The sequence below is a fragment of the Neovison vison genome, chromosome 3 (genome assembly GCF_020171115.1).
Source record: "Neovison vison isolate M4711 chromosome 3, ASM_NN_V1, whole genome shotgun sequence".
In the NCBI taxonomy this organism is placed as follows: Eukaryota; Metazoa; Chordata; class Mammalia; order Carnivora; family Mustelidae; genus Neogale; species Neogale vison.
Genome location: NC_058093.1, coordinates 221,627,326 through 221,652,442, shown reverse-complemented (window position 1 = coordinate 221,652,442; position 25,117 = coordinate 221,627,326). Strand labels below are relative to the sequence as shown.

The 25,117-nt window shown below is 49.0% G+C and overlaps 1 protein-coding gene across 1 annotated transcript; it reads left to right on the top strand.

Moving 5' to 3' along the window:
• The first annotated feature begins 1,940 nt into the window (after positions 1–1,940).
• On the top strand, positions 1,941–8,129 carry CRYBA4 (crystallin beta A4). The gene is made up of 5 exons (XM_044241087.1): positions 1,941–1,979; positions 2,620–2,738; positions 4,060–4,201; positions 5,876–6,018; positions 7,758–8,129. The coding sequence occupies exons 1-5, from the start codon at positions 1,941–1,943 to the stop codon at positions 7,903–7,905; spliced, it is 591 nt and encodes a 196-aa protein (XP_044097022.1). The 3' UTR covers positions 7,906–8,129.
• Positions 8,130–25,117: the final 16,988 nt, after the last annotated feature.

Below are 25,117 nucleotides of genomic sequence, written 5' to 3'. Positions count from 1 at the left end.
TCCCAGTCAGCAAAGTGGGATGCAGACCCAGGCTGCCTGGCCCCTAGCCTTTTACCTTCAGGGTAGCCTTTCATCAGAGTCATGATTTGACAAGGCTGCGTGACACCAGCCCAGGAGGGAGCTAATATTGCCATCTTACAGGCCAGGAGCTGAGATCAGACATCCTCCAGGTCGCCCAGATATTAGGAGGCAGGGCTGGACTCTACCCACAAGAGTGGTCTTGTTTCCAGCCACACTCTTTCCTCTTGGGTCAACCCCAAGGGTAGGAGTGTAGAGAGAGTGTATTCAAAGTGCGTTTTACAAACCCGGGATACCTGACAGGTGTACTACTGTTTACACAACACGTTCACACCCACCCACTCCTTATTCTGCCTACAGAACCATCTGGAGTCCTTTTTGAATTTTATGGGTCCTGGAGACCCTGGCTAAGCCTACCTTTCTTGCCAGGCCCCCTCCTGCAGGGTCCCTGAACTCCAGCCAACTGGGCTACCAGCTCTTTCTCATACATACATCCCATGTTCCCACCTCCACACTTTTGCTTAGAAAAAACACTCCTTACATCTCGCTTTGTACACATCCTCCTTACCCTTTGGAGACAGTCTAGGTTAAATGCCACTCGCAGAGGCACCTGGTGGTTCGGTCAGTTAGGCATCTGACTCTTAATTTCAGCTCGGATCATGATCACAGGGCCGTGGGATGGAGCCCCGCGTCAGGCTCTGTGCTCAGTGCAGAGTCTGCTTGTCCCTGTCCTACTGCTCCTTCCCCCACCCCAACTCATGTTCACTTGCCCTCTCTCTCTCTGTCAAATAAATAGATAAAATCTTTAAAAAAAATAAATGCCACCTCCAACACGAAGCCAACCCTGATTGCCCCTAGTGGAAGAGGATGGCGTGTGGCATTTGTGAATGCATTCTCTGTGCCAGGCATCTTACATAACCTCACAACAACCCCATGACGTGGTTTATTCTTGTCCTATTTTGTAGGCAGAAATCGAGGAGCAATGACCTGCCCCATGTCATGCAGCTAGGAAGGGCGAAGTTTTTGGATTCCTTATCCAGGCCTCATTCTCCTGCTCCGATCAGGAGTCCCATGGAGCTAATTAAGGTAGAACTTCCCCTTCTCTTCTTCATAGCTGATCCCTGAGGGAGGCCACCTGACCCTTTCCCTTCCAGCTGAAGCCAACGCTGCTGACACCTCTCCTTTGGGACTTCAGCCAGGACTGGCTTTTGTTTCGACTGCTCGCATGCTGAGTCGGAGCTTTGTCTCCCAGGGGCCCTCTTCCCTCCCTGCCTATAAGAGCCTGACCTCGGCTGGTCCCACCATGTTCTGGCATATTCTCTGGGTCCGTCTTGGTAAGTCCCAGGCTTGGAGAAGGGGTGGGATTCGCACTCCGAGTGAGCACCGTGGGAGGTGGGGAGACCAGGTCTCCAGTCCTAGGGATAACACTGCCATCCTAAATGTCATCCTCACCCTAACAAAGGTCAGGTCCCCACCGTCAGGACCAATACCTGTCACCCTCATTTAAAAACAAAATTATTCCTATAGTCCTTTTGCCTCGATTTTCACCATTAGAGTCACTTCCTTGCATCAGGTACTGTCTTGGGGAGGTTCTCTTAAACTTAGCACCCTGACACTGGCTAGCCACAGACGTTTTCCCACAGTGAGTGGATAAATTAATACACAGTGGGGATCAGAGGCAAGGGGACCCCAAGTGGGTAAGTTTTGATATGGTGTATAGGAAGCAAGAAGGTAGATGACATTCATCACAGATGGAAAGTCACACATTGGGAAGGAGAGGAATGGGGCAAACCTAGTGCAGTCCTACCTGGATCTCATCTGGATCCCGATCTTGCCCAAACTAGACTTTATCATCCAGAAGGACAGCAGACCGTCAGGGCGGCTGGTTATCATGTTCTTCTCTCATGTAGGAAGCTGGCGACATGACCCTCCAGTGCACCAAGTCAGCAGGACACTGGAAGGTAGGAGTGGGTGGTGTCTGAGGAATGAAGGGGGTGCAGAGGTCAAATCCAGGTCCAGGGGACCCTCTCGATCTCCTCTGTTGAATCCCCACCTTACTCTGGGGAACATGTTATGAGGCTCCATTTTTGCAGAGGATGCCATCGAGGCTCAAAGAGGGGAAGGGACTTGCCCAAAGTTACACACAGGGTCTCGAGTTGAACTAGGGTCTTCTGGTCCCCAGACTGAACCAGCAACACTCCGGCAGAGAGGGCAAATTGGTGACTACACACAGTCTTTGGGCAGGGTTTCTTTGGTCCCCTCTGCGTCAAAAAAATTTTTTTTGGAATTCATCATTAGCCTTCAAAAAACTGGAGGGTCCACAGAAAAGTCCAGATAGAGCGATTGTCTTGAGAAATTGGAAAATCTGGCTGGCATTCCCAGGGGGCAAAAACAGGTGGCGCTGAACAGAGATCACCCATTTATGGAATCTGGGCCTTCCAATCTGGGGCCCTTCTCCATCCTTACCTACCTGGCCCCTGGAGGTATCTGAGTTTGCTGTCCTTTCTTGCCCTGCCCCACCGTTAGTCCTGCAGTGAGTTCCTAACCCCTCATCACCCACAGGACTCTGATGCTAGTCTCCTGCTTTTCTCTCTGTCACAGATTGTGGTGTGGGATGAGGAGGGCTTCCAGGGCCGGAGGCATGAGTTTACGGCGGAGTGCCCCAGTGTGCTGGAGCTTGGCTTTGAGACTGTGCGATCTTTGAAAGTGCTGAGTGGCGCGTGAGTGTGGGGGGGGGATCTGAGTTGGGGTGGAGGGGGACAAGAAGAGGTCTAGAAAGGGGTGTACTTGGCCCTACCTTCCCAGGCTCTAACTATACTAGTGTGCCTTCCTTGGGTCCAAAGTGTTGGGCAGTGTGCAGGATGGTAGTGTAAAGTTAAGCAGGTTGTGCACTGCACAAATGTAGGTATCATCATTCACAGAGATCCTGCGCATTGGATGAGGAAGTCTTGTAGGATCACACTTTTAGAATCAAGTGTTGGGTCTGAAATGTTCCTTTTAAGCATAAAAAGAAAGAAAAAAATCATTTGCCAAAAATAGGAGGTAACTATAAAAATACATATAGTAAAAAATAATGCTATTATTCTTAGTTGAACATTGTTGCTGGAGGCTCTGAGCATAGGATACATTGTGTTAAAAGCAAAAGAGAGAGATTAATGAAATGTGGAAGTATTAATGACACACTAATATCACACTGAGGCTTCTATCCATATCAGCACCTTTTTTTGTAGAACTTTCTGTAAAGGTTAAAATGTTCCATGTCTGCATTATCTGATTTTGAACACTGGCCACATATGACCATTGATGACTTGAAATGTAGCCGGTGCATCTAAAGAACTGAATTTTTAATTTAATTTAATTTAATAGAAGTTTTAAATTTAATTAGCTATATGTGGCCAGTGGCTACCATACTAGTTAGAAGTTTATAGAAGTTTGGGAAGTAGATTGGAAGGAGAACAATGTTCTCTCTATGTGATTTGGAGTCACTTTATATTATGTTTGTGAGTGCCACTAAGGTCCTCTTGGGTGGTATTTATGCACCTCACATCTGGGAGAAAAAACCCTTCACTTCCGCTTTTGCAGGTGGGGAATTAGGGATTAGATGGGAGCAGTGACTTGTCCAGGGATATGTCCAGCAAACTGACAGATTCTGCCTGGAAGGAGAAAACAAGCTCAGGTTTATTACTTACATAAGACAGTTTGTTACTTAAGTAGCCAGCAAATGCAAGGTCATCATAGTGGCAGCCTCCTGTGTCCCTTGTCCCACAGGATGACACCAAAAGGGGCCAGATGACAGCAAGAGCGGTGGGCACCCTGCTGTTGAGGACCTGCTCCATGCTTCAGCTGTGGCTCGAAGCTCTACCCTCCAGGGTAGGGGTACAGGGGTTCAGGCTCCTCCCTCCTCTCAGTGTGACAACTAAAAATGTCTCTAGACATTGGTTAAATGCCTCCCAAATGGTAACTCCCAAATGATAACCATTGATCTGGAACTCAGGATGAGGGGGTCTCTTACCTCTTGCACTCTCTACCCTCTATCCACAGGTGGGTAGGCTTTGAGCATGCTGGCTTCCAAGGGCAGCAGTACGTGCTGGAGCGGGGCGAGTACCCATGCTGGGATGCCTGGAGTGGCAACACCGCTTACCCCGCAGATAGGCTCACCTCCTTCCGACCAGTGGCCTGTGCCGTGAGTCCTGCCACCACCTCGTCCCAGTGGGGTTTGGGAACTGACTAAACCAGAGTTCAAATTCTCATGTTACTTCTTCAATCTCTGTGACTTGGCATCCCTCCCTCCCCTCTCTGAGCCTTGGTCTCTTCTTGAAATGGGGCCACGTCATGGGGAAGAAGAATGGGTGGCATCTGGACCAGATCACCACACACATTGTGACCTTCACGACTTTGGTTATGATATGAGCCCCTGCATGTTTCACATCCCTCTCTTCATGACTCGAGGACACCAGGAGAAGCTGAGTGCCAGGGTTGGCAGGACAAGATGGGGAGGAAGGTTCTATTCCTTATCAGTGATTCCTTATCAATGTTCCTGATTTTATACTCTAGCTACTGTTTATGGAGTATGCATGGAGGTGGACATTACTAGCTCTGTCTTACAGATGAAAGAGCTGAGGCTAAAAAGATGTATTTATTTTTCTTCAAAAGTAACTTTCATCAATTTAAAAATCATACAAGGCACATAGATTTTACACCCAAAGTTCAGAAAGAAACCTAATATGACAGAGTAAGAAAAGTCACTTATACCTACATGACTGAACAGAAGCGCAGTATTTTTTTTTAAAGATTTTATTTATTTATTTGACAGAGATCACACATAGGCAGAGAGGCAGGCAGAGAGAGAGAGGAGGGAAGCAGGCTCCCTGCTGAGGAGAGAGCGAGATGCGATGCGGGGCTTGAGGCCAGGACCCTGGGATCAGAACCCGAGCTGAAGGCAGAGGCTTTAACCCACTGAGCCACCCAGGTGCCCCCAGAAGCGCAGTCTTAAAAATGCTGGAGACTTCCTTCAGTCTTGTTTTTATTCACAGATTCTGCCTACACCAACTGGTATTCACATCTGTGTCTGTATCTATCCACCTATATGCCTATTCCTATGTATTTGGGCACATTTGCAACTTTGTTACAAAAATGGAATTGAAAGAAACACAGGCTTGGAAATCAGCTTTTCTCACAGGGCAAATTGATCACAATCATCCTCCCGGGTGATTAAATCTCATTGACAGCATCATTGTTCATAGCTCCCCAGTATTTCAAATTGTGAGCAAGTTCATTTGCTCCTGTATTCCACAATGGCCCGGGCATTGTGCTGATACAGGGACCCATGGTGGACCATGACTGTGACCATGCTATCCCTGATTTCATGCAGTTTATAGCTTCTGATTTCACTCTGTCCTCCAAACGATCTTGACAAGTGGAGACGGTTAGTTTCATTCTATGGGTATGGAAACAGCTGAGAAACACTATGTGACATGTCCCAGCTGGTATGTGTGGAGTCAGAATTTGAACCCAGATCACAATAATCCTCTTCTTAGCTCAGTTAACCACCTGATCCCCCAGTTGGGGACTTTCGGGCTTCCTCTTTTCCCCTTCCTCTCTTCCTCCCTTATCTTTTCAGTTGTTATCTTCAAGGCTGGGCTGAACATCTCCGCGGCTTATTTGTTCCATAGTTATTTTCTTCGTGTACATTTCTGGAAGGGCAAATGGTGCACACCTTTTGTAAGGTTTTGTTGCCTTATTACCCTTCCAAAATGTAAGGAAGGCTGATTTGGGGGGACAAGGGCAGGGGTGTCTGGAGAGGCACGTGGGTTCTCAGCTGGGTGCCTGGAGGTCTGACCGTTTCCTCTGCTTACAGAACCACCGTGACTCAAGGCTGACCATCTTCGAGCAAGAGAACTTTCTGGGCAGGAAAGGCGAGCTGAGTGATGACTACCCCTCCCTCCAGGCCATGGGCTGGGATGGCAATGAAGTGGGCTCTTTCCACGTGCACTCAGGGGCGTAAGTGAATCCAAGGCTCTGCCTGACAGGGAAGGAGAGGCTGTGAAAACTGTGTGCTGGGGATTTGGGGGCTCTGATACCCACATTCCAGAGGAGGACACTGAGGCACAGAGAGGTCTCAGGCAGAATTTGTGGGACCACAAATAGCAGACTCCCATATTAAACTGACACTATGCCCAGAGAATATTTATTGATCCTTGTCACCTGCTTCAGGAACAGCTGGATCCAGGTGCTACAGGTAGGGTTCTTTCTTTCTCCCCTTCTTGCTCTGTCTGCCTCATCATCATTATATTCGCAGGCACTCTCTTCCCAAGCAAAGACAACGGCGCAGCTTCTTTACTCCAGCCAACCCCAGGGCAAGAGAATGCCTCTGTCTCACTGATTCCCGCAAAGGTTCTAGGAAAGGTTCTCATTGCCCCAACTTGGGTCATGTGCTCAACCCTGAACCAATTGTCATGTGCAAGAAGGGAGTGGTCTGATTGGCTAGGACTGGTCATGTGCTCATTGCAGAGTGAGCATACTCCCACATTACCTGAGAGGTGGAGGGTTGGAGAAATAGGTGTGGCTCAGGCAGTCTGCTCCAAGACCACCAGGAGGGAGGTGATTAAATCCAGCTTCAAGCCCAGACGGGACTGACTCCTCCCACCCTGTCCCCCAGTGGCTGGCGGGTGAGTGGAGATGTGAGGGCTTTCCTTAGGGAGGCCACTGCAACCGGCCTCTAGGTGCCCTTTGGCTCCTGGCAGGAGTGAAGGTGAGAGGTGGCTTTTTGTTTTATGGGTGGTGGTTGTTTTTTGGCTTGTTTTTAAAGATTTTATTTCCTTATTTGAGAGGGAGAGACCGAGAGAATGACAGAGATAGTGAGAAAGCAAGAGTGGAGAGGAGAGGGAGACGCAGACTCCCCGCAGAGCAGGGAGCCCAACACGGGTCTCCATCCTGGGACACTGGGATCATGACCTGAGCTGAAGGCAGACGCTTAACCCACTGAGCCACTCATGTGCTCCCCTTTGTTTTTTAACCATCAGAGAATCTTGTTCCACAGTAGGACCTCTTGTGATTTATTTTATTATTATTATTATTATTTTTTAACCTCTTGTGATTCTTGAGTCCACTTCCCTCTTACAGGAGGGGAAATGGAAGCTCAGAAAGTGAGACACCAATTCTTGTCCAGTCTTGAACAATGTACGGGTCAATGAAGGGAAAGAACAACAGCTTTTTCCTTGGAAGGGCTTCTGGCTAAGGGAGGAGGGGAACGAATGATTCCTCACTTCCTCCCTCCCTTCTGTCATTCTTTTAGTATGTATTAGCCCCCGTGGCCATGGGCATTGCACTGTGCACCAGAGAGCCCAAAGAACCAGACACATATGCATCCCTACACCCAGGAGCTCACCCAGCTGTCACAGGAGGCTGACATTAAACGATCTGATAATTGTCCATATGAGAGCTACAGAGGACCAGTAGGAGTGTGGCCTGATTTGGAGAACCAGTCCTCAGAACTAGAAGATATATACAGCTTGGTGGGGGGCTGGGCAAAACATGGCTGGAACAGTGCTCTTGGCAGAGGGAACATCATGATCACAGGCCAGGTCGTGGGGGGGTGTAGGGGGAGAGCAGGGCACATTCTGGGCAGCGAAGGAAGGCTGGGATGGCTGGAATGTGTCTGCAGCACTGATCCCTTCGTCCCTGTGTGCTCACCTTGTGGGTGCTTCTCGAGGGTAATGGTCTGCTCTTCCCTTCCCCAGCTGGGTTTGCTCCCAGTTTCCCGGCTACCGAGGCTTTCAGTATGTGCTGGAGTGCGATCACCACTCAGGCGACTACAAGCACTTCCGAGAGTGGGGCTCTCACGCGCAGACTTTCCAGGTGCAGAGTGTCCGCAGGATCCAGCAGTGAGCAGGGGGACCGGCGTGGTGCCTAGGAGCAAGGGGGAGCCTGTCTGGAAGGAGGAGCTGCAGAGGGTCTTCCCTGCCCACTCCTCTGCCTCCGCCCGGTGGCTCCCGTGAGCCAGTTCATACACAGTCAGCACGAAAGTAATAAAAGAGGTCTAGTGCTAGCTTGTGCATTTTGATTTCATCAAGTCTCTCAAGGAACTGATTTTTCCACTTTGTCGATTTGCTCCATCGTTTCTCTGGGTCCTACTTTGCTCTGTCTTACTTGTGACCATTTCCTTGCTTCTGTTTACTTTGGTTTATTTTATTCTTAGTTTTTCTTGCTTGTAAGGGTACACCCTTCGGTCATTGATTGTGGGTGCTGCTTTTCTCTCTCGGTAGAGTCCTCTAGAGCTCTTAATTTCCCTATGAGCACAACTTCAGCCGCTCCCCAAATTTGAATCATTCAGTCCGATAGTTCCTGGTTTCCCTTGCGAGTTCTTCGTGGGTTCTTTCATGATATGTTATTTTGGGGGATTTTCACGATATTGTATTGTTATGGATTGGTTCTCAAGTCCGATTTCAACACTCGTGCTTACTTCGGCAGCACATGGATGAAAATTGGAACAATATAAGATTTCAACACTCTAAAATGAGCCCAGACTTAAATTTTACAGCCCACCACATGGTCTATGTTTGTTGCGCACTTGAAAACTGCTTAAATTTGGCAGTTGTCCCATGGAGGGTCTGTCCATGTCAATTAGGTCGAGTTGAGGTTGGTTAGTGTTTTTGGCAAGTGTGCGTTAGATTTTTCTACATTTTTGTTGATTTTTAAACTCAGATTTTTATCTGTCACTGAGAGAGGGTTGTTAGTATCTCCTACTATAATCTGGATTTATCTGGTGTTTTCCCCCTTTAGTTTTATGCATTTTTGCTTCCTGATTTTTTTTCTTTGTTCCAGAATTTTGATACCGTTATTAGGTACACTTACATATGCATACATATACCTATATTTTTAAAAGATTTTATTTATTATTTATGTGTGAGAGAAAGCATGTGAGAGAGTGAGCGAGCGAGCACGGGGGAGGGGGCAGAGGGAGAAGCAGACTCCCCGATGAGCAAGGAGCCAGATGTGGAGACTTGATCTCTTGACCCTGAGATCTTGACCTGAGCCCATGGCAGACGCTTAACTGACTGAGCCTCCCAAGTGCCCTAGTCTTTTTTTTTTTTTTTTTAAAGCAAGCCTCCCAAGTGCCCTAGTCTTTTTTTTTTTTTTAAAGCATATGCAAAGGGAACCAGTTCTCTCCCCTGGCAAAATTTCTCCTGTTCCTTTTGTTTTTACCCACAGTTCGCTCTCACACACTACCCTGGAGTCTCTCAATTGACGTCATCTACCATCTAAAGGAGCCCCAGAGGAAGTCTTTAAAACTGAGACATAAACTCCCAGCTTGAGCTGGAGATCGGTTTTACCTCGGGCTCTCTCCCCACCCCTGGTTCTTTATTATGTAGATTGCCTTAACTTCAAAAGCCTTCTGGCTCTTTTTCCACGCAGTCTTCCTCTGCCGTCAGTAAATGGGACAGAGACCGGACAGGGTGGGGTCGAGCAGGGCTGCTGGAAAAGATAACAGTATCAGGCTCAGGAAGGGGGAGGGATGTGTTTGGGAGCATTTGCTCTGGAGTTATTCTTAACCCCTCTTTGGTTATCGTCCCATCCATTCAGACTATCGTTTGCCAGGGACCCTCTGTGCACCAGGCCCTGGGAAGTGGTACACAAGGGACTCAAAGTCCCTTTTCTCACCAGGCTGGATGGGGAAGTAGGCTGAGTCTCCAGTGGGTCACAGTATCCCGTGATACCAGGGGAGGCATGCTTGCTCTCGGGCTGGGAGAGGGTCAGATGACAGGAGAGGGGTGGGGGAGAGGCAGCCTCTCCTTGGTGCTTACCTCTACAACCACGTTTTCTCTGAACTTGACTCCTGAATGTCCAGGGATGTCCAGACACATGGATGTCTAATGCACATCTAAACCAAACCCACGAACACGGAAACTTCAACTCTCCAGCTCTTCAGGCCGAAAACGAGGAAGAATCCGTAACATTTCTCTTTATCTCTCACTCGGTAGTAATCCATCAGCAAAGCCCCCGGCTTTCATGGAATCTAATCACTTACTATTATCCATCCCCTTTGCTCCTACCTTTGCCCACAAGCATCCTGTTCTTTGCCAGCCGGAGTGGCTGGTCCTATTGAAAACAGAAGGCGGATCTTGTCACACACACACACACACACACACACACACCCCGCTTGAAACCCTAGGATGCTTTCCCCATCCCACTCCCAAGGGGACAAAAAACAAAAAACAAAAAAACCCCAAAACCAATTCAAACCACAGCAATACTTTTGTAGTTTTCTCCAAGGCTGACCATGACTTGCCTCTCCTGTGCCCTCTCCGACCTCAGGTTCCCCTGGTGAGTCTTCTCTGAACGTTCCAAGGGCATTTGCCTGCTCTTTGCCCAAACAAAACACCACGGACTGGGGCACTTAAGAAACAGATAGGGATGTCTTACAGTCCTGGAGGCTCAAGTCCAAGATCAAGGGGCCATCAGAACTGGTTTCTGGTGAGGCCTCCCTAATTGGCTTGAGGATGGCAGCCTGCACTCTGTCATCATGTGACCGCCCCTCTGCGCATGTGTGCACCCCTGGTGGTCCTTCCTTTTCCGGTAAGGACCAGTCCAGCTGGGTTAGTGCCACACCACAACAGCCTAACTTAATCACCTCTGTCAAGAGATTTTCCCCCAGTTGGGTTACTTCTGAGGTACTGGGAGTTGGGACTTCAACACATGAATTTTGGGGGGGAGTATGTCTGTCCACAATACCAGGTTTATTCCACCCATGCTGAGGTTTTTTTGGTTCTTGTTGTTCCCTGTTCCCTCAGATAGTTTCCACCAACAGCCCCTCACCTGGAGTCAAATGTTCAGACTTGGAAGGAAACTTCTAGATCAAATCTAGTGTTTCACAACCTTTTCTTAATTATTGTCCTTCCCACTCTAGAAGTCTTTTTACACACTCTTTTCCTCATGGTCACCACCTGCCATAAAATTTTAATACAATTCTATATTATGATTTAATACAAAATTATATTATAAACAATATTACGATTTAATACAAAATTATATTACAATTTTAATATAATGTGTATCTGTGTATGGCCTCTCTGTGTATCTGTGCTTTAGACATAAAAAGAATTAAGGTTTATTTTTGTCCTCCCTGAGAGCCAATTTTCACTCCTGGGGGCGCTGTTGCCCCCAGTAAGAGTGTATAATGGAGTCTCATCCTTTCTCCAGGGTTTGCTGGGAAAAGGAAACCCCACGATGGATAAGGACTTGCCTAAGGACATACAGTATATAAGGCAAAGCCTGGATTATGAACACAGACTTGCTGATATTCTTTGACTAAACTCCATTCATTCATTCATTCACTCAACAAACATGTACCAAATGTCTCCAATATACTGCTCAGTTATAGGTTCTGAGGATCTAACAGGGAATGAAACAGACAAAAATCCCTTCCTTTCCATGAAACAAGATGGGATAGGGAGGGAGACAAGCCATAAGTGACTCTTAATCTCACGAAACAAACTGTGGGTTGCTGGGGGGAGGGGGGTTGGGAGAAGGGGGGTAGGGTTATGGACATTGGGGAGGGTATGTGCTTTTGGGTAAATTGGAAGGGGTGGTGAACCATGAGAGACTATGGACTCTGAAAAACAATCTGAGGGGTTTGAAGTGGCGGAGGGGTGGGAGGTTGGGGTACCAGGTGGTGGGTATTATAGAGGGCACGGCTTGCATGGAGCACTGGGTGTGGTGAAAAAATAATGAATACTGTTTTTCTGAAAATAAATAAATTGGAAAAAGAAAAAAAAAATCCCTTCCTTCGAGGAATTTTCATTCAGTTGGGGGACACAAATTTTACCCCCATAACTCCATGGTTCTTCAGTTAAGATTTATCAAAGACTGTTTTGCAGGTATTGTTACATTGTTCCTTGGAAAAAAAAAACTATGTCCAAAAATCTTGGGCATTGTTGGTGTCTAGTTTGCAGGCCTTCTTGAAACCAGCCATAGTTTATTGTGTTTCCTGTGACTCCCTAGATGGGTGGATGCAGTGTTCAGAGTTTCCCAAACTAATTTGACCACACAACTATTACTATTATTCTTATTATTCTTTATTCTTTTTTTTTTCTTGGTGAACTCATCTTGCATGATGAGTGAGCTGAGGAGCACAGGTGAGACATGCTAAAGTTAGCCATGATAGTCAACATGCTAAAGTTAGCCATGATAGCCTAGTATGAATTAGTTCACCTATGTCTGGGTCCTGCTGTTCACCAGGGCTTTAAGAAATGGACTGTGGAAGAAGTGAGTGCTGCTGTGGGTGTATGGTGTAGGAGTGCTGTCTGGGAAGTGGTCTCAGTCTTAGGGAATGGGCATTAGGAAGATAAAGGAGTGAAAATTTTACAGAGAAGATGGTGAAGTTGGTCTCTGTGGATTCTGACATTTTGCTAAGGCCTTGGATGGGGGCTGGGCCTGCAACCATCTTCCATCCAGATGTGTCCTCACCCTGAACGCTGAGAACCTGGAAGGCACTGGATGTGGTGGTTGTTGAGGGGGGTTGTAACCCTACAGCTGCCACGGAGAGGCAGCTATCTGACCCTGACCTCTCTGGGCAGGCACTGGACTCTGGGGAAGCAGTCATCACAGCCCCGGGTTTGCAATCTGGGCTTACCAGGTTGTGATCTCAGTTTCCTCCTCTGCTAACTGGGGACACACAAGACCTACCTCTTCCCTTTTGAGAAGTGAAATGTTATATCACACTTGCCTATCCCCAGAACACATACCACGTAAGCTATCAGTAACGGTGGAAATCATTGGCATTATTCTATCTCTCTGTCCTTTGGCTTTGATATCCCCAGTCGCAACCTCCAGTCCCTTCATCTTGGGCATGCCCAATATTGGCCCAATAAAAAGAATAATAAGAATAATATAATATTGATGGCACATCTGATGTTGGTTCCTTTCTCATGTCATGTAATTTAAATGTGACAGTTAACTCCTTGACATCATTATTATTCCTTTAAAACTCATCAGAATCTTGAGAGTCCTAGGCTCAGAGAGGTCAAGCAACTTGCCCCAAATCATCCAGCCTGTAAGAGGGTTGAGCTCACTGTGGACTGTGTAAAGTTTGAGGGAAGCTGAAAGAGTTAATGGGCACAGTAAGTTATCTAAACAGTAAGTTGCTAAGCTCCTGTCCTCTCTTAATAGAGTTGAGAAAGTCACCCCTCACACTTTAGTATGAATAACTGGGAGAGCTTCTAACCTCTCATAGAAAAGTCTTGCATTCCTGGGGGACAGAGCAGGCAATAGTTGCTGAATGAATGAATGAACGAATGGGGGAGGCTCATTAGAATTTGATGGCAGCCCTGTTCAGAACCAGAGTCAAAGCCAAGAGTGAGGCTGGTAACCATAAAAAATGGTACCCCAGATGTGCGATGGCAGCTGGAGTGACAGGCAATAATGAAACAATTTGTCAAGGATACTCGTAGAAGGGGAGGAAAGAGGACATGAAATTATTTTTCCTATCTTGCCAGGAGACCAATTCTCCTAGGTTTTAAAGGCAAGGGAACTTGAATTATTGATGCGATTTGGCCAGAAGCACTGGTAGGCAGGAGCACCCATCATCCAGAACACTGCACCCAGCCAGCAGAACTGACCCCAGCGTCTGGAACTGCGGACCCCAAACCCACATCCTCTAGGCCCAGAGAGGGGAGGGGACTGGTCCAGGACCACACAGCAAACACGATCCACGATACTGCTCCTGGCAGTGGGCATGGCACAGAGGGTGACAATGCATTTGGAGTTGTAAACACTTGGGGCTGAGTCCTGGATCCCAAGTGGATCAGCCAAGGTGAACTTTGGTGTGTGTGTGGGTGCTCTTGGCAGGGGAGGCTCTATTTATTTATTTATTTTTAAATATTTCATTTATTCATTTGAGATAGAGCGAGGGTGAGAGAGAGAGAGAGAGAGATAGGGAGCACAAGCAGGGGGAGCATCAAGCAGAGGGAGAAGCAGGCTTCCACCAAGCGGAGAGCCCAACCTGAGGCTCAATCCCAGGTCTCTGAGGCCATGACCCTGGCCAAAGGCAGCTGCTCACCTGACTGAGCCACCCAGGCGCCCCAGGAGGCTCTTTTCATCCTCCACTCATGCCCTCTCTATCCCCACGGCCCCGTCTGTCCAGTTCCTTCTCTCATCCGCATGATCCTTTCTCTACCGTCACACTGAGTCTCTCCCCCAGGAGTGAAGACGCTGTGACCACACATTGGTAGAAACTGTCGACCAGAGAGGAAAGGGACAACCTAGAACGGAAGAGGGTGACAAGGTGAAGACCTCACTCATATTGGGTGTGTTTGCCAGAGGAGGGCACAGAGGAGGGAAGAAGGGGGGGGAGGGACGTGCTGCTGGGTGGGGGCTGTGCACCAGCCTGTCCCTACTTCCTGAGGCCTCTGTTTACAGGGACCTTAATTACAGGATTAATGGAGGGGAAATATCACGAGGTGGGGGGGCCCTTCCTTTCCTTGGGAGGCCCTTCCTTTCCCTGTTGCGAGCTCCTGAATCTTTGACAACAGAGCTAGAGGAGGCAGGCCCACGGGTTGTGACAGCTTCCTCCCAGAGATGGCAGTCTGCCCTTTGTACCCTCTGAGGACCTTCAGCAGCTTCTGGGAGGAGCGCTGAGTGTAAAGAATCCTTCTTTAGGGGCGCCTGGGTGGCTCAGTGGGTTAAGCCTCTGCCTTCAGCTCAGGTCATGATCCTGGGATCCTGGGATCGAGCCCCACATGGGGCTCTCTGCTCCACAGGGAGCCTGCTTCCTCCTCTCTCTCTGCCAGCCTCTGCCTACTTGCGATCTCTGTCAAATAAGTAAATAAAATCTTAAAAAAAAAAAGAAAAAGAAAAAGAAAAAAAGAATCCTTCTTTTGGAACTGTATGGGTTTGGCCCACAGGGATCCCACAGGCCAGAACACAGCCCTGGCCTGGCCAGTAATGGTCACCATGCACCGTGACTTGGCCAGGGACAGGCACGTGACCCAATGAGAGCCAATGAGAACCAGCTCTGAAACGTTGGTGGAAACTGTCTGGAAAGAGAAGCTCCCTTGGTGCTGGTCTTGTTAATTTCTGGGGTGGAGACTTAGAACTTGCCACCAAAGCCAGACTAAGGACAAAAGCAGTGTAGGGGGAAAGCAGGTCTGAGAAATGGTGGGGATGAGTCTAACTGTTCTATTACACAGACGTCCCCTCTGCCTTTTATCACAGGGACTAAATACCACTCTCCCCTTGCCTCTTCTTTTTCTTTTTTGCTTAAGTCATTCTAGGATGGGTTTCTGTCATTTACACTTGGAAAGGTCCTAAGCTCTTTTACTTCTCCAAACCCCTCTGAGGAAACAAAGAGGACCTCACCACATCCCAGCTGGGAGCTTTGATGGGTTTTCTCTCTGGGACGGTGGTTCCTTTTTTTCCTCCCCTGTTTTGGTTCAGAAGTTCAGGGCCCCTCAACCCTCTGGCCTCTGGTAGGTTTTAGTGGCCACCATCTTTCTTGATCCCGGGCTCAGGCTCCTCTCCCTCTAGCATGATTCACCCCCTTGCGCAGATGAGAAGACAGATGCAGGAAACGCAAGTTGATGACACCAAACTGGTGTGGAGAATCGCAGAGCTGGGATTCCAACCCGGGGCCCCATGTCAAGGGCCCTTCCTCTGTCCCCCTGCGGAGAAGAAGTAGCAGCCTGGTTCTGCCTTGCAAGACACTGATTTCTTCGTTGAGATTCAACCAAAAGCTCAGGCCCACCGGCTGGGGTCTCAGGCCCCTCCCACCCGCCAGGTTACTGGGGAGCACATCCCAGTCTCCCATCCAGAGAACTCTCTTCCTGAGACCTGCGCCGCACTGCCACCTGGTGGTAGAATGTGAGAAGCACCCCTCCCCCACCGCCCCTGTCTGTCTGAAGACCCTTGCTCTGCGTCAGCGCAGTGGAATAGAGACCAGGACGCAAGGGGCAATTTTCTGGGAAATTAAGGATCTGATATTAGATTAGCCTTCCTGATATTCCTTTTCTGTTCTCAGTATCAGCCACGCTCATGTCTCTATTCTTCTAGTTTGTTTTCACCTTGTAGACCTGGGACATTCACAAAATTAATTGTATTCTCTTTCTACCTAGGCTACCGGGGAGCTCGGAACCGAGGGACAGTCTGCTGGATTATTAGCAACTAGATAGAACCGTGTGACAGGCATTTGGAAGAGAAACTTAATCCCAGATTCCATATTCCTTTCTCTGGGACTCATTTTTCTATCTTATTTTACGTTTAGGTTCCTGGCTATGCTGAGCTGTACAAACTACCTTAACTTCCTCTTTTTTGCGGGGGGCGGGGGGGAAAGGGGGCACAAAGCAAAGTTATACATTCAGAAAGAGCTTGCTTACTTTTTGTAAACCTCAGTTTTCTTCCCTGTAAAGTAGACACAGGTGTCCCTACCTTGGTGGTTTTTTTTGTGGATTTGAGGAGACACTCAGCCAATATAAGTGCCTTATTCCCACCTCTCCATCCCCCAGGGCTCTTTGCTTCTTGCCTACGGCAGTCCAGGATGCATAAGGGATCCCAAGGACAGATCACTTTGTCCCCAGTCTCTCTCTGTGCTCTGCAGGCCACCTGGGCCCCCTGGCTAGAGCCTGGTGCCCAAGGGTCCAGCCCCTGTCTGCCTTCTGGAGGACTTTCGGCCTCCAGAATCTCTCAGCTCCTGTCTGCAGGCACCTCGGCATTCCCAGCTGATCTGCAGAAAGCCCAGATGCATCTCATAAATAAAGAATGTGCTGTTCTGCAGACTGGCTGGCATGGCCATGCGGGGGTGGGAAAGTCTAGAATAGACGGGAGCCACGGGAGGTAGGGAGGATCATATGGGGACTGCTGGCCAGGGTGGAGGACCATGAGAACCTGGGAGGCTGTAATGGGACCAGGGTTGGGAGGGAGGCTTTATGAGGCCAGGATCTGGATCTAGATTGTTGGGATTGCCTTTTGTTTCAGAGACCCTCTAGCTGTATTTCTTCAGCCTCAGTTTTCCTTGTCTGTAAAATGGCAATGATATCCATAGGTGGCGCCATCGGGCTAGTAGGACTATTGTTTTTATTTTATTGTTAATTTTTAAAAAAGATTCTATTTATTTATATGAGAGAGGGAATGGGGCGAGGTGCAGAGGTAGAAGGAGAGAGAGAATCCTCAAGCAGACTCCCCACTGAGTGAGGAGCCTGATGTGAGGCTCCATCCCAGGACCCTCAGTTCACGCTGGACTCAAAACCAAGAGTTGGACTCAGCCACCCAGGTGCCCCCTAACCTTTGTTTTTATAGCATTAAGGCCAGAATGGGCAACACAGGAAAGGCGCAGTAAGTGTTATTATTTGCTCTGACCTTCCTTAGTGTCTTCCCCAAGACTCTTGTGTGGCTTCTGCTATGGGAAGCAGGGTGGGGTCAGGAGTGCACTGGTGTCTGGGGAGAGGACCAAAAGCTACAGAAACGGTGAGGAAACAGGTAGAAGTGCTCAAGGTGACAGGTGCAGGTGTTTGGAGCAAGAAGTAAAGACACCATCATTGCTCGCAAAAGGTGGATGAGTCTCTGAAAGGGGGGGGTGCATTTCTGCAAGCATTTCAGGATGCAAGCTCGCTTGAGAAGGAGAGGGTGACCTCTGGAAGGCAGAAGGAGCTGGGGAGCATGGGGACACAGCGATTACACCATTAGCTTGCCCCCACTGGAATAGAGCCCTTGGGTAAGTCACTGTTCTTGCCTGGGTCTCTCCTGTCTGTGAAATGGCTAGTCAGAACTGCAGGGTTTGAAGGTTTAAGGTTTAGTTATTTGAGCACACATACACTGAGGTCCCCCCTGGGTCAGACCCTATGCCAGGCCCTTGGTGATGCCATGGTGAGCACACAGAGCCATTTTCTCCCATGAGGATTCTCCCAGATTGGTTGTGGAACGTGTATGTGTACAACAGACAAAGGAATCTATGTAATCCCAAATTGAAATTAGTGTCGAAGGAGAGTGGTAGGTGTCAGTCAGAGAGTGTGTGTAACTAATGGGCCTGACTTTCACCGGGAGGTCAGAGACGGTTTCCTGGAGACGATGAGGCCAGGCAGGGCTGGGCTCGGCTGGGACGTGTGAGGCTGGAGCAGGAGCTTGGTGCAGGATGAACTCGGAATGTCAGCAGGGGCCAGCCCAGGCAGGACATTGCGGGTAAAGGCAGAGATCTTGCTTTGCCTCCTGAGTCCTGTGGGGTGCCAACGGCTGTGGATGGGGGAATGATGAGGCCCGGTTTGCAGTTCAAGGTCGGAGATGTCTGCTGTGGAGGCTGCACATCCCAGGAGGGGGTGATGGAGGCAGAGATGGCTGTGGCATTAGGTAGAGGAGAATGACTTGGTGGAATGTTCAAGAGGATACACCGATGAGGGTGGGGGTGCCTCCGATTTGGGGGTGAGGGCTCCGGCTTCCCTCACGTGTCAGGGTCCTTGTAAAGTCTTCCGTGGGGCTTGTCTGGCTCTGCCCATGAAGGGAAAAAGCTGAGGTGGGATGGCGGGGAGGGCAGGGAGGATGGGGGAGGTGGCTGGATGAGGTCTGTGCCTTTCTCTGGCAGGAGCCGTGAGTGGCTGGCGGGCTACAGCACCTGCTGGGGCGGCTGGGAGGGCTGGGGAGCAGGTGCGGGGCGTCTGGAAAGGGTCTGTTTACAGACGGATGACGAGATGGGAGGGATGACAGCAGCACACACTCTGCCCCCCTTCTCTGTTGTCTGGACACAAAAGCCAAGACAAAGAAGCAAGGGGTGGGGTGATATGCAGGACCAGGACTCAGCGCACACAGGCGTGCCCACAGGGCACACACATGCTGGAGACAAAGGAGAGGCCCCCCAGGCAGAGGCCCAGGCAGAGGCAGAGGCAGGCACACACAGAACAAGGGAAGTCTAAGGGAGACCTTGGGCAGGGCCTCCTTGTTTCCGAGCATTGCTCTGGGCACCGTGTATGAAGACGTTGGGGGAGAGCAGTGGGATCCCAAACCTTGCCAGTCCCATCAGACTCTTCCTGAAAGGAAACAGCTGGTGGACTCCACAAAGTCTAGGATACACTCAGGTCCTGGGGATGATAAAGGAAGCAAGCACGAATGTACAGTGGGCTCGAAGCTGGCCTGTGTTTGGTCCGTTCAACAGCGTGTTCACACACAGGAAAAAAGCCAAAGACATCTGTGGACAGGACTTGTTAGTTATCTTCTTGGCAGACAGTGCCGGGGTCTGTGGAGTCCTGAAGACCCCCTTCTAATGACCTCCCAGGAGTCAGAAGCTCTTTGGAGAGTCTCTGGTGGCCCTTCCAACAGAGAGAGAAAGAGCCAGAAATTCCTGAGCCCGTGAGGGGGCCGTGTGTTTTCCACACTCAGGTCACTGAGTTCACAGTTTTCTCCCGAAAACCCTCCAAAAGATGTGATGGTTATACAGTATTTACTGAGGTCCAGAAAGGTGGAGTTCCTTACCCAAAGTCACCTGGTGAATGAGAGCCGGAAGTGAGATTCCAACGCAGGCCTGGCCATGGATCGGTGTCCACATCTTGGCTGACAGGAAGGCAGAGAAGGCAAACAAGACAAAGAGTCAGTTGGCAGGGGGTCTGGCAGTCCCTGGTGGGCTCTTCGCTGCTTCTGCAGACTTGCTAGGGAAAGACAGACGCCTGGTGGTGTTGTTTGGACACCTGGATCCAGCTGTGCCTGAACCCAGTATAGCTGTGGAATCGATTCTGCTACCTGAAACTGAAAAGATCCTAAAAACACAATAGCGATTGATAGAGTTATTCCTGTGATGTTCTTATTCTTGTGATTTTCAGTTCTCAGTACCTGGTACAGTGTCTGGCACTTGCTCTGCTTTTTCTTGATCTCAAAGACTACTTGGGTCACTCATATTTACTTCCATTAGCTCCTTGATCTGACTGCTACTTGCAAAGTGGCTTGTCTCTACCCTGGACTAGGCCAGGTTGGCCCATAGCGGGTGGAAGCTTCTCAGACTGGGGAGGTCTGTTGGGCCCAACGTGGGCTCTGCTGGGTGGGATTGTGCAGTGGGTGGGTGATGGGGGAACGAATGATCCCCTATGGTGGATGTCCCCTTGACACCTGCCATGCCCAGGCATACTGGTAGCTTTATACTGCAGGCCCCTGTGGCTCTCTGGTGATTTCTCTGGCCAAGGGCACATGGTTGGTCTGCTTCAAGGGCAGCTGGGAGGTGGCAAGGGGTTGATGCACAAGGAGAATCCTTTATCCATGACAGGTAAGAGTTGGTGGTTAGCTACCCCGGCATCCTTGACCTCAAGTGGGATGGCTCAGGTGTGTCCCGCTCAGTCTCTCAGAGGACCTCAGCAGGACGGACTCCTAGTTGCCCACAACAGCTAGTTTATTGTTATGGCCTGACTTGTGCCCTCTTCCCCCAACCAAATTCATATATTGAAGCCCTAATCCCCAAGGTGACCATATTTGTAGATGGGGCTTTTATGGGGGTTGCTAAGATTAAATGTGGTCATAAGAGTGTGGTCTTAATCCATAGGACTGAAGTCCTTATAAGATGAGCAAGAGACAGGGTTCATGTGCACAGAGTAAAGCCATGTGAGAATGCAGCAGGAAGACAGCCATGGAGAGAGGCCAAAGAAAGAGGCCTCAGGAGAAAGCAGCGTTGACTGAACCTTGACCTTGGACTTCCAGCCTTCAGAACAGTGAGAGGATGTTTGTAAGCATCCTAATCTATGGTATTTCGTTAGAGCAGCCACAACAGACTAGACATTCCTTAATGTCCCTATTTCGCTTTCCTCTATTCACTGTCCCTAAATAATGCTTCCTTGGACCATCTCCCAAATAAGCTACTTGCACTTGAATCCCTATCTAAGGGTCTGGGATAGTCCAGATAGTCCAGACCCAGGCTAATACACCTGTCCACACCTTATCCAGTGGGGACACATTAAGGCAGCCCCTGGGGGGCAACACAGAGGTAAGACCCTGTAAACACTGAACTATAGTCTTCCATGGTAATGATCCTGAGCCAGCAATGTCCCTTGAGGACTGAGCCAGACATTAACCACTGCTGGCCATGCCAGGGAGGGTGAAAGGACCCCACAGCGACCCCAGCAAGGTGATGGGATTCAGCTGGATGTGGGGAAGGCACAACCTTCCCAAGGGCAAGTTGGGGTGAATGTGAATGCAGGTGGATTTTTAGATTCCACTTGCGGGTTTTTGAATCAGACAGCGCTGAGTGCGCATCTCAGCTTTGCCACTTTCTAGCTGGTTGAGCTTGGGTAAGTCACTTCCCCTCTCTGAGCCTCACTTCCCTTATCAGATGAATCAACATCTCCCCCCAGAGGGTGTTAGGCGGGAATGTGGATGAAGCACTTGGAACAGTGGCAAGAAAGTGGGTAAGGGGTCCACCTCATTCCTCTGCAGGTGATTCCAGGGGGCAGGAGAATGTGGTGGCTGTGGGGAATTGTTGAAAGGCACATTCTTTCTGGGACATACCAAACGGAGCTCTCCACTGCTATACCATGCCTCCTACTGAATTCAGGGAGCACCCCCCACTCCTGGTGAGGATGGCTGCTTTGATGAGTCTAAATGGAATTTTCTGTTGGGATGGGACAGGGAGCTGCTTCCTCAGGGGACAGCTGTTGGAAAGGAGCTCCCTGGATGCCATGATGCAGGCACACAGTGTTGGTCAATAACATGGCTTGAGGGCAGACTGAATCTTTTCCCCCAGCCCTTCCTCTGGAGGTGTGGCATATGTGGTCAGGCAGTGAGGTGACGCCAGTGCTGTTACTGGTGGTTGTGGGGTCTGTATGACTAGTTTAGGTAACACGGTAAAGAAGCCCACCTGTCACTAACTCTATAACCCCCTGACCACAGGCATTGGGAAGTATAAGAAAGAATGAGGTCCAGAGAGTTCTGGTTCCCCCCAAATTGGAAAGAGAGACTCCAACAAAGCCCTGTACACTCAAGTTCACAGCAACATGATTCACAGCCACCAAAAGATGGAAACCATGCAAATCCAGATGAACGGGTAAGCAAACCGCTATATTCCTATGATGGAATAGTATTCAGCCATGAAGAGGAATGGAATACTGGCATGCACCACAGTGTGGATAAACCACAAAAACATCATGCTGAATGGGATAAGCTGGAACCCAAAGGCAGATATTGTACAACTCCACTTATAGAAAATAACCAGAATAGGTAAATCCATAAAGATAGAAAGCAGATTCGTGGCTGCCAGTAGCTGCGGGAGGGGAAGACGGGGAGTAATTGCTTAATGGAGGGGGGTATTTTAGGGTGATGGATATGTTTTCGAACTAGCCAAATGTAGTGGATGCCCACTGTGAATGTTGTAAGCTTCTGTGAGGGAAACAATCAGTACAACTAAAAAGCAACTTACTGAATGGGAGAAGATACTTACAAATGATGTATCCAGTAAAGGGTTAGTCTCCAAACTACATAAAGAACCGATACAGTTCGACATCCCAAAAACAAATAATCTGATTAAAATGGGCAGAAGGCATGAACAGACATTTCTCCAAAGAAGACATCCAGATGGCCAACAGACACACGAAAATGTGCCTACCATCCCTCATGATCAGGGAAGTGCAAATCAAAACCACAATGAGATACCATCCCACACCAGTCAGAATGGCTAAAACAGATGTTGGTGAGGGTGTGGAAGAAAAGGAACCCTGGTGCACTGTTGGTGGGAATGCAAACTGGCACAGCCACTGCGGAGAACAATACGGACATTCCTCAAAAAATTTAAACTAGAACTACCTTACAATCCAGGAATCACACTACTGGGTATTTACCCCCCAAATACAAAACTCCAATTCAAAAGGATACATGCACTGCTCTGTTACTACCAGCATTATTTACAATAGCCCAAATATGGAAAAAGCCCATGTCCATCAGCTGATGAATGGATAAAAAAGAAGTGGTATATCTATATACAATGGAATATTATTCAGCCACCTAAAAGAATGAGGGCTTGCCATTTGCAACAACAGGGATAAAGCTAGAGTGTATAACGCTAAGTGAAATAAGTCAGAAAAAGACAAATACCATATGCTCTCACTCATACACGATATTTAAGAAAACAAGCAAGGGGGAATGAGAGAGAGAGAGAGAGAGAAACCGAGAAACAGACTCTTGGCTATGGGAGACAAACTGCTGGTTATGGGGGGGGGTGCAGGGATGGGGGAAGCGGGATGGGAATTAAAGCATGCACTTATCATGTTGAAAAAAGATAAATTGAAAAAATATTTACAAGAAAATGAAGTTGTTAGTTTGATACTATGTGAAGTTCTACTAAAAAATCCAACAGGCATGGTGGGGTTCATGAGTGCTCAGCAGGATGCAGCTTACCGATGACAGAGTTGCAGCTGTGGAGCCCTGCATCTGGGGTTCCACAGAAACCCCTGGCTTCTCCAGGGGCTGCTTTAGGGACAAAGAGAAGCCTGTGCCCGCCGCCCCCCGCCCCACCTTCTGGACATGTGACCCATGTCAGAATTCCCCTGGAACTCTTGAGCTGAGTGGCAGGCAGTGTCAGGAGCCAAAAACTATCTGCACATCCTAGTGGGAAGAGGTGAGCTGCCTGGTCCAGTTTAAAGGAGCAAAGTTTATTCTCACGTGAATCTTCTGAGATGATGGCACCTCCTCCCGTTGCCGTGGCAGCCGGCGCTCCATCCTAAGAGGCTCAGGCCATTTTCAAGAGAGGCAGAAGAGAGAACGTTAACACTTCTCTTTGGGGTTCCATCTGGTGTTCCTATCTGCCTGTGGGCTCTCAGGGCCCGAGTTAGCTCTGTAAATGTCACCTGGAAGACGAGTTCCCTGCAAGATGGGGTGAGGATGACATTTACCATCCTGAGGTGTGCTCTGCAGTGTCCGGGGCCTCCCCACAGGATAAGGGGAGAGTCGGAGCTACACTGATGAGGAGACAAGAAGGGTGCTCCATCTAGCTATCAAACTAGACACGAATCCCAAAGGAGGCGGCACTAAATGCCTCGAGGCTGTGGGATGAAGAAGGCACAGTGGGTTTCTAAAATGGAAAATGGAGGGAATTTGCTCCCCAGGAAAATGGAGGGAATTTGCTCACCACAAAAGCGCTCAACAGGTGGACAAAAAGAGGGCATGGAACCAACTGAACCCCCAGGAGAGCTAGCTTGGGTTCTCCATGATCAACACGTGTGCTGTTACAGGAGTGGGGCAGAGGACAGCCAGCTGGGTTCAGACTGGTTTTGGTTTCTGCTGGATATGGGGTCTGGCCCCTCTGTGTGTTCCTCAGTTTATGGCTCATCCTGAGTTCACCTGAGTCAGACATGATCCCTTCATAGTGAGACCCCCGCTAGCTTCTCACGATCACTTCTTTCGCCTGCCCCCCTCACCCCCACCATTTTTGTCAATGCTGTCCTTGAAAGGATATCCCTAGAGCAAAAGATACTTGGAAATAGGACCGTGGGCTCTTTATAGTTCATCTTTAAGAAGCCCCAAGGAAAAGGAGAAGTGTTTCAAAATTTGGGAGCAGACAGGGCCTTGATTTTTTTTTTTTTTAATCCATAAGGATATTGGAAATGATAGGCTGATACTCAGGAGAATTTGAAGACAGATTATAAAACAGGCGGCTTGGGAATGCTTTAGAAAACGTCTTCCTTTTTGTTTGTGGTGTGAGTGACCCAGGGGAAGGTGGTAGAGTGGGTAATGGGAATATTTTGGCTATGTCCTCTGGGCCATGCTGTGACCACATCCCATCTTGCCTTTTCTCTCAGTTTCATGTGAGTCCTCCTTCCTGGGGAGGATTGCTAGCTTTGCTAGGGCGGGGGCAGTATCTCGGACCTCCCCTGGGATCTTTAGAGCTCCTGCAATGTCCTTGGGCTGGGCACATTGGAGGAGTGCTGTGGGTTTGTTGAATGGGATTTGGATTTCTTGAAGACCAAATCGGGGGCCTGGGGAAGGGTGGCGTCCCAGGGGGAGATGGACAATATGGAAGACAGCCAGTAAACCTAGAACCCGAAATGGTCAGTTCAAATCCTGCCTGGGTCCCCCTACTGTGAGCAGCTCTCACAGCTTCTCGGAGTCTCAGTGTCTTTATCTGAGCAATGAAGATGACAAATGCTATACGCAGAAC